Source organism: Vigna umbellata, chromosome 4 (genome assembly GCF_029865625.1).
Source record: "Vigna umbellata cultivar VRB3 chromosome 4, Vumbellata_1.0, whole genome shotgun sequence".
NCBI lineage: Eukaryota > Viridiplantae > Streptophyta > Magnoliopsida > Fabales > Fabaceae > Vigna > Vigna umbellata.
In genome coordinates, this window is record NC_142168.1 from 5512010 (window position 1) to 5521034 (window position 9025).

The window sequence follows — 9025 nt, forward strand, 5'->3', positions numbered from 1 at the left end:
TTTAAGAAACAACTATCAACAAATCAATTGTTTGAAAGATTCATTTGTTGATATAAAATTCGGTAGGCTAATAAAATGAACATAAATCTTTGAGAAATTAATTTAGTCTCCATATTTTAAAGAAACTACTATAATGTTATATAAAGGACAGTATTAAAAATTTGCACTGTTTTATTTTCATTAAATTAATATGTTATTATGTTTTGGATTAAAAAATTAATGTTTCGAGAGTCAATATTAATTGTTTACTTGTTTTCGAAAGTTTTAATGTTTGTCCTAATTTAGCGGTTGGTCATAATCTTGGTAAAGAAAGTCAAAGTTAGTAAAAATTTGATAGTTTTAGTAATAAATTTGTATTAAATATCATTACTTATTTCTTTATCTTATTTATAGATTTTAAAATAAATTATAAACTAACGACCTAATTATAACGACTTAATTATGACTCACTTAATAATAATTATATTTTGTCATAAATTAATCAATGTTAAATCTAATTATTTTGAAGAATAATCATTCCAAATATATATTATTACTTTTCGATCTTAAAATAATAAATATAATTATTGTTATGATTTGTCTGGTAATTCAATTTAATATTGACTGAATGATCATATATACACTAATAACAAAACCTTACTAAAAATTAGATACAAATACAAATATTTTGTGAAAATTATATATTTAATCAAATCAAAATTGAATTTTTACTATTTTTAATCCTTAACTTTTTCATCCTTTAACCATTAAATTTTATGGTTAATGGGTCTTATTTCATCAACCAAAAGTTTAGAATCTAAAAAATAATTTAAAAAAATTTAAATAATTTGATGGAGAAAAAGACAAAAAGTACGACATAGACAAAACTAACTAAGCTTTGCCATTGCCATCGTCACCAATCTCTTTTTTTCCTTGGATATAAATAAAACACTTTTTTTGGGTAATAAAGAAAATAGTCCACGTGTTTTATTCATCCGAGTTAAGCTAGTCGCTATCTTTGGGCATCCCTGCCCGAATCTCTCCGGGGCAGATTTTCCTGCTGTAACTGTCCATCCTACACTGCCCGAATTCGTTGGGTAGTAGCACCTGCAACACCAACTGCTTCAAACTGTTTCAACTCTCGGAAACAAACATAGGAGAGAGAAAGCTAGAGAGAGAAAGCTCCTGACGCTATAAATACCCTGGCGCTCGTTTCCACCTTCCTCAATCCGCACCTCACAAACGACATCGTTCTCTCCTCCTTCGTAGAAAATGCGCTTCTCGCAGCTCATAAAGACAAAACCAAATCCAAATTTCTTTTAAGTTCGCTTAATCGTAGTGTTATAGGTGGTGCTGTTGGGTGCTGCATTTGATTTTGATTTCGATTTCGATTTACAAGAATGTGGAAGGTTGTGCGATTCGCGGCGTCCAGATCACGGCGATTCTCCACGGCGATTCCCGGGCCGTGCAAGGTCCACAAGCGGGGCACTGATATCCTCCATGATCCGTGGTTCAACAAGGTTCGCACTGTTTTTCGATAGACACTGTTTTTCACTTCGCTAACTTTGTTTTTTATTTATTTATTTAATGTTTTTTTTTGTGTTGGTGAATTTGTTTGTTTGTTAGTGTAGTTTATTTGGTTGAAAGGAAACAAGCTTTAACCTGAAAAGAGATGGAAGCGATTGATTATTATATTTTCATACAATATAATTATTTTAAGAAGACCACTGCATCAACTTGTGTGGAGTTGTTTCAATTTAACGAGTGATTCTGAGTTTGAACCTTGAGTTTATAGGTGCAAAGGAGAATATTTTTATCTAATAGCATTATACGTAACAAGATGAAGTTATTGTTAAGCGGTTCAGGATCATCACTTATAATTTGGTGTTGTTAACTTTTTCCTACAATTTGAAAAGTGTCACGTTAAGAATGGACCAGACCATATGAATCAGAGCATCTCGTAATTTTTTCCCCATACATGCTTTTTTTAGAAAGGTTGAAAGTGAATATTTAATTATTTTATTGTTACTGTTTTAGTTTTAGAGGACGCTAAATTAAGTCAGATAGGTTGTATTAAACATAATTTGAGTAACATTCCAAATGAGTTTTTCGTATAAATTTGTAGCTCTGTAATTTTTTTTTTATTTATGTAGAAAGTGTGTAATCGGGAGCCTCGTGTGACATGCATGAAATGTAGAATCTAAAGTGGAGAAAATTCGTTATTGATATTTTGGTGGTATCTGTTTTGAGTTAGTTCGGGTAGATGCATAATATGGATTCATTAAAAGATGCTTTTCATTGATATAAATATATTATGTTTACCATCTCTTACATTAAAAATCGAAGCTACTCACGGCTGTGCTTGATCACTGTCTGGGATTCTAAAACTTCATTTACTTAATTAATTTTTTATGTGTAGGATACTGGGTTTCCCATAACTGAAAGGGATCGATTGGGACTTCGGGGCCTTCTTCCACCTCGTGTCATTTCATTTGAGCATCAATATGATCGGTTTAGTAAGTTTTAAACCTAACCGTTTCATGCTATGTGCATATGTTCTTCAGTCTCAGGAATTATTGCTTGCTCATCTTTAGACTCCGCTTGTGTGTTTGGCTTCATGTTTGCTTCTTCTTTGATTATATTAATATATTATTATTTTTCAGTGGATTCATATAGATCTTTGGAGAAGAATACACGGGGCCAATCAGATAAATTTGTTGCCTTATCCAAATGGAGGATCTTAAATAGATTGCATGACAGGAATGAGATTCTGTATTACCGAGTGAGTTTGATGATGAAGTTGCCTTGCGGATATGACAATATATTACAAAGGTTATTATTATTATTATTATTATGTGCTTTTTATCTTGCTTACCCTTTTCTATCTCAGGTTCTTATCCGTAACATCAAAGAGTTTGCTCCTATAATATATACTCCTACAGTTGGATTAGTGTGTGAAAATTATTCAGGGTTATTTAGACGCCCGCGGGGTATGTATTTTAGTGTCAAAGATAAAGGAGAGATGATGTCAATGATCTATAACTGGCCTGCTGACGAGGTATTGAACTCGTCTTGGTAAAATTCTGCCTTCCTTTTCTTTTCCTTCATGATAGAAAATGGAAGTGACTTTTATTTTTCATTCTTCCCTTATAATCCATACAGCTTTCTTAAGGTTTTGACATGCAAGGGTTAAAATTATTGAAACTTGGTGAATTCTGTACTTACTGGAATTCTCTAATTATGTCGCCGAGTTTAGTATATTTGTACGCCCTGAGGGATAAACTGGAATTCAACTTCATGGATATTGCTGTATTTTTAGTTTTGTTGAAAAAATTGTGTGTAAAAAATTGACAGATTTGTCAGAGACCCGAAGTAGTCTCATCTTGTGAGGGTCCATTTATTGTTTCATTAGTGTCAAAGATGACTTTTCTTGGACAAGAATATTAGTGTATTTTCTCGTCAGAGGGAGGTCTACGTAGGTATTAGGTTTATAAAACAGAGGGGAGGCAGTTGAAAAAATAGAATAATCTAGAACGTTTATAAGAACCTGGGTATCATGGGGTGCCTAACTCTCATCAAGAAAGTATGGGATCTTGAGTGGAGTATTTAAATATTCGATTCTCCCTCCTAAATAGGTAGCTCATGAGGGTGAGTATATTATATTTGTTTCGTCGTCGTTAAGTGACACTATTTCTATGGTTTCATATTATGTGCCTTGCTTGAAATTGATAATTGTTTTAGTTTTTTACGGATTTTTTCTTGTGATTTTGGTATTTAGTTGTGATTGTGGTTACTTCGTGTTTTCTCACTTTACCCAACTTCAATGATAAATGTTCTGGTAACTGGGTACAGTTCAACTATTTACATGCATTGCGAAAATTTAGGAACTTTTCGGTTACGTGGGTCAAAATTTCTCCCTGACTTGATATATCATTGGTTATAAATTATAATCATCTTGTTTCCTTGGTTCAGGTAGACATGATTGTCCTGACAGATGGTAGCCGTATTCTTGGCTTGGGTGACCTTGGCGTTCAGGGCATAGGAATACCTATTGGAAAACTTGACATGTATGTTGCTGCTGCTGGTATCAACCCACGAAAAGTATGTTTTCCCCTTCCTTTCTCTTTGTATCTTGAATTTCCTCATAACTTGGACTCATCATGTGTTACTGGTGGCCCAGGACTGAGATTTTTTTCTTTAGTGAAATGGATACTTGAATTTTTGTACGGTGGGTTGGGTTGTTAACTGTTTTATGATGCTGAATAAATCTAATTTTGTTTATGTTTAATATTTGTACGTTTATCTTGTACAATTACTCGTAATCAACAAATGAACTGGAAATGAGTTCATAAATCTTGACTTTGGGTTTGTTTAGATGAGTTTCTCCGCAAGTACTTTTAGGAGAAAAAAAAATGAAACGGACTTCTCTATAATCTAAAATTAATTTATCTACAATTTTAAAAGAATTAGTTTAGAAAAGTTCTATAAAAAAACTTCTACAAATTAACTTATGGGGAAGCTAATTTCAATTTTTCTCCTTATTTTTCTCTCTTAAGAGTGTTTATGGAGAAGTTTGTCTAAGAGATCTTTTGTTATAAACTTGTAATTTTTATTTTCTTTACTTTTTAACTGCTACTTGGTAAAGTTAGTAACTCTGATTTAACTTGTACTGTATGCTGTTTTTTCCACTTGTTTCAGATACTTCCAGTTATGTTAGATGTTGGTACAAACAATGAAAAGCTACTCAAAGATCCCCTTTGTGAGTATAACTCAATTCTGCTCCTCATTTCTATGGTTATTGTTTGTCTCACTTTTTCATTTACATGGGTATGTTTGCTTTGTAAAGTGAGGAAGATGTCATGTTTTCCAGTATCCTAGATTTTGTGGTTGAGTAATATAATCTTGTAACTAATGAATGACTTTTCTGCTTTATTTAGCTAAGTTTATCTAATTATATTATGCTCCAATGATGAGTTGGAGTGGGATTTTTCAATTACTTTGACATTCTTGATCTCTTGAGCATACAAAAAGATAATATGGTAATTCCACGTATTTGACATCATGAAAGTTACTGTATTCTGACATGATTCTCGTTTGTCAGATTTAGGAGTTCGACAGCCTAGGTTGGAAGGTGAAGAGTACCTATCGATTATTGATGAATTCATGGAAGCTGTACACGCTCGATGGCCTAAGGCTATTGTTCAGGTTTGCTTTTCTTTTACAACGTTTTTCTCTCTGTTCAGTTTATAATTTACTTATCTAGTAACCGGATAATTAGCTTATTTTTTCAGTTTGAGGATTTCCAAATGAAGTGGGCTTTTGAAACCCTTAAACGATATAGACAAAGGTTTTGCATGTTTAATGATGATATACAGGTAAGAAAGTGATATTATATTTTGTTACATTTAAAATGTTCAAGGTGCTAAGTAATGCGTTATTTTCTTGAAGTGACTTCTAAAGCGTGCATTTTTTCTTCATTTCCATTGTTTAATAGGGCACCGCCGGTGTTGCACTTGCTGGGCTATTGGGAACTATAAGATCCCAAGGTCGACCATTGTCTGATTTTTTGAAACAAAAGATAGTTGTTGTTGGAGCAGGGAGGTACTTGCAAAACTAATTTTGATGTATCTTTGTTGGGTATCCAGTTTGTTTCGTTGTTCTATCATGCTCCTTATATTATTATTTTCTGCTTAAATCTTGCTGCCAAAATTCTGTTATACGTGTCACTTTTTTGCCTGATGGGCAGTGCAGGGCTTGGTGTTCTTAAGATGGCTGCCCAGGCTGTTTCAAGAATGTCAGGGGGCAGTGGAACTGCGGCCACTGCTAACAGCCCATTTTTTTTAATTGATAAAAATGTATGCTTTCTTGCTCTTTGCTTTCAGTGTGCTTTAAGTTGCAACTCAAATAAAAATTGTATTCGTAATAATATATTATCTGGATCCCTCGTGATTTTGATTCAACTTTTTGTTATCCAAATATCTTCATTTTTTATTTTCATATTCTGTCTTAAATTCTCTTCATTTATATGACTAACATCGTCATACATATTTTCTTTTTGACATCCTCTTTTGGATTCTGTTATTTCTGTGCATGCTTATTTTTTCTATTTTTATTATGATAATCTTTAATAATGATGTGATTGTTGAATGTAGGGTCTTGTCACCACGGAAAGGAGCAATCTAGATCCAGCTGCTGTTCCATTTGCCAAAAATCCAAGAGATCTTGAAGGACTTACAGAGGGTGCTAGTATAATTGAAGTGGTAAATGCTACGGAATTTGTTTGAGAAAAACTTCATTCACTTCGATATGTTATTTATTTTACATTTATATCATAATGAACAATTATTTTTGTGTAAGAGTAAATTAAATAATACTTATGAAGAATAAAAAATATGCATTCTAATTGATATCCATATTTCATTTGTTGAACCTAATGGTCCTTAGGTTAAGAAGGTTAAGCCACACGTGCTACTTGGATTGTCTGGAGTTGGTGGTGTTTTTGACACGGAGGTAATTACCTTATGTTTATTCCTCAGTGAAGTATATTTGATTAAGTGAAATACACATGCTTTGAAAAGATTTCTTGTTTTAATATCTTTGGGTTCTGCTTCCTTCATTTTATTGTAATTGGTTTTCTTCAATTTAATGGTTGAGATTCAACTCAGGTGCTCAAGGCAATGAGAGAATCTGCTTCAACAAAACCTGCTATCTTTGCAATGTCTAATCCCACCGTGAATGGTTTGTTTGTACAAGGCTTATTCAGTACGGACAATTGCTTAATTATGTCCATGTTTTTCATTTTGACACTTGTTTCGTTGTCACTGGGACAGCTGAGTGCACTGCTATTGAAGCTTTCAGTCACGCTGGAAAAAATATCGTTTTTGCAAGTGGAAGCCCTTTTGACGATGTAGATCTCGGTAATTATCATTCTGTAATATGATTAATTGGTTTTGGAAGTATGCTTGTCAAGTTCGAAGCCGCGGAGGCTTTTTGTCGTAGGAAGAATCTTGTTTCTTTACATTTTTGACGTTCATTTCAATATTATGTTTTACCATAGCCTCCAAATGAATTTTTGTACAGGAAATGAAGTTGGCCATGTCAATCAAGCCAACAATATGTACCTATTCCCAGGGTAAGCGTGCCTTTGTGGCTCTATATTTATTTTTTTCACAAATCATGCACTCAGTGGAAACATTGGCGTAATTATACTGCAACATTTCATTCAGGATTGGTTTGGGTACACTTCTATCCGGTGCTCGTCATATAACAGACGAAATGTTGCGAGCAGCAGCTGAATGGTATATTTAATTTGTACAGTTCTTTTGTTCCAACAAAAGCTATTAGACTCGATTTCAATGGAAGTTTAGTGAATTATTTTCTTGATGTTTGTAGGGCTGCTCCCGTGTTAGGCATAACAATTGAGCAGTCTGACCTTGTATTCTGTGTTGTCTAAATCATTTTATCTGTTCTGTGCCTACTTTAAAAAGCTTAATACGTTTTCTGGGTGTACATTGCCGCTCATTAATAAATAACTTCCCCCCTGATGAGATGCCACTTTGGGCCTTTTTAAATACATTACTAACTTGCTGCTATCCTCTCAGCCTTGCTTCATATATGACAGATGAGGAGGTCCAAAAAGGAATCTTGTTTCCATCTATTGACTGGTAACGTTCCTTTTTTTCCTTGTTACGACTTGTTTTCATTTTCTCACGGCTCTCCTCTCCTTTTCCATGGATCCTTTCTGAACCACTATGAGAATTAAAATTTAATCTGTATAGACACTAAAACTGATTCTTGGAATGTATATTGGATTTGGATGCCATGTACGGTACTAAATCTAACAATATAGTTTTGGTTTACTGATCTCTTAACAAAGATGTTCATTGTGGCCTTCTGTAATCGAATGGTACCTTGTTTGGCAGTATTCGGAATGTTACAGCTGAGGTTGGAGCTGCTGTTATTGGTGCTGCGGTTGCAGAAAATCAGGCTGAAGGATATGGTGATATAGGGTTGAGAGAACTAGCAAACATGTCAAAAGTATGGAAATTTCAGATTTCTCATATTCTGGTTGAGTGTATTGTTAATTTTGCATGGTGTGAGCGGATAGTGAAGTTTTGAAGATTAAATACAGTTGCAGTTTGCGTCTAAATATTGCAAATTGACTAGTTCCCATATTTTGTGCTTTAGTTCTCAGCATGTCGATGGCAACTTGGTATGATGTATATTCTGCTGCTGGTAACTGATGCTTGTTGGTTTGGTTGCAGGAAGATACTGTGGAGTATGTGCGAGGCAATATGTGGTACCCTGAGTATAGCCCCCTTGTTCATGAAAAATGAAATTGTTTGAAGGAAGGCCTTTTGGTTTGCTATTTTTCATTTTTTATCTTAGCTATTGATGACTAGCAAGGTTTTGATAGTTGAAGTTGTGAGAAGGGGAAAAGGCCGCGTAGGCAGTGAATTCTCTGTGTACTCCCTTTCTTTTTGAAGCTTCACTAGTATTATAGACAATTCTTAATTTCTGCTTCTCTAATCGCATCATTTGCTTTTTAACATTTACAATACTGAAAACCACGCATTCTTACAATCTGATTCACGTTACTAAATCATTTTTAAAATTTATTTCAAAGCTACCTATAGAGAGGTCGTGGACAATGATTTGTTTTCAAGAATATTAATAGAGTTTACTTGTAATGTTTTGAATCAGAAAAGTGACCTATCATTTAACTTACATTACTTCATTAGGCCTACCTAGAATTCACTCTTTAAGAATTAAATCAAATCTAAACTTTTATAGTAACTTCCTTGATTATAAAGGTAAAATAAAAACCTTTTGTGTAGTAGATTAACTTGTTAATAAAATGTCAATATTTTTACTATATTTGTTATAATACGATTCATTTATCTTGATTATTAAACATGTTGATTTACACAGGAATTTAAAATTATGAAATTATTCAAAGTTAAATTTATATTTTTGATTAAGATCTTGCTAAAAACTAGTTTTCTTACGTTATATATATATCTTAAATTCATCATAACATTAGTTG

At 33.3% G+C, this 9025-nt stretch overlaps 1 protein-coding gene across 2 annotated transcripts; it reads left to right on the forward strand.

The window, feature by feature from the left end:
- The first annotated feature begins 1137 nt into the window (after positions 1-1137).
- LOC124820019 (NAD-dependent malic enzyme 59 kDa isoform, mitochondrial-like) lies at positions 1138-8501 on the forward strand. 2 transcript variants are annotated; one of them, XM_088112184.1, is made up of 19 exons: positions 1138-1499; positions 2399-2495; positions 2643-2761; positions 2870-3037; positions 3952-4080; positions 4678-4738; positions 5081-5184; positions 5271-5354; positions 5474-5580; positions 5726-5834; positions 6132-6239; positions 6424-6489; positions 6645-6717; positions 6810-6896; positions 7060-7111; positions 7206-7277; positions 7581-7643; positions 7902-8016; positions 8244-8501. In XM_088112184.1, exons 1-19 carry the CDS (start codon positions 1380-1382, stop codon positions 8313-8315), a joined length of 1806 nt encoding a protein of 601 aa, XP_087968310.1. In that variant the 5' UTR covers positions 1138-1379; the 3' UTR covers positions 8316-8501. The 2 variants fall into 2 exon arrangements, with proteins under 2 accessions (XP_087968310.1, XP_087968311.1); XM_088112185.1 differs by lacking the exons at positions 1138-1499; positions 2399-2495; positions 2643-2761; positions 2870-3037 and adding an exon at positions 3472-3627.
- The last annotated feature ends 524 nt before the right edge of the window (positions 8502-9025 follow it).

Coding starts and splice junctions, on each gene's coding strand:
- LOC124820019 (XM_088112184.1), top strand. CDS start 1,380: ATGTGGAAGGTTGTGCGATTCGCGGCGTCCAGATCACGGCGATTCTCC. Junction 4,739..5,080: donor GCTACTCAAAGATCCCCTTT/GTGAGTATAACT, acceptor CTCGTTTGTCAG/ATTTAGGAGTTCGACAGCCT. Junction 7,278..7,580: donor TTGCGAGCAGCAGCTGAATG/GTATATTTAATT, acceptor CTATCCTCTCAG/CCTTGCTTCATATATGACAG.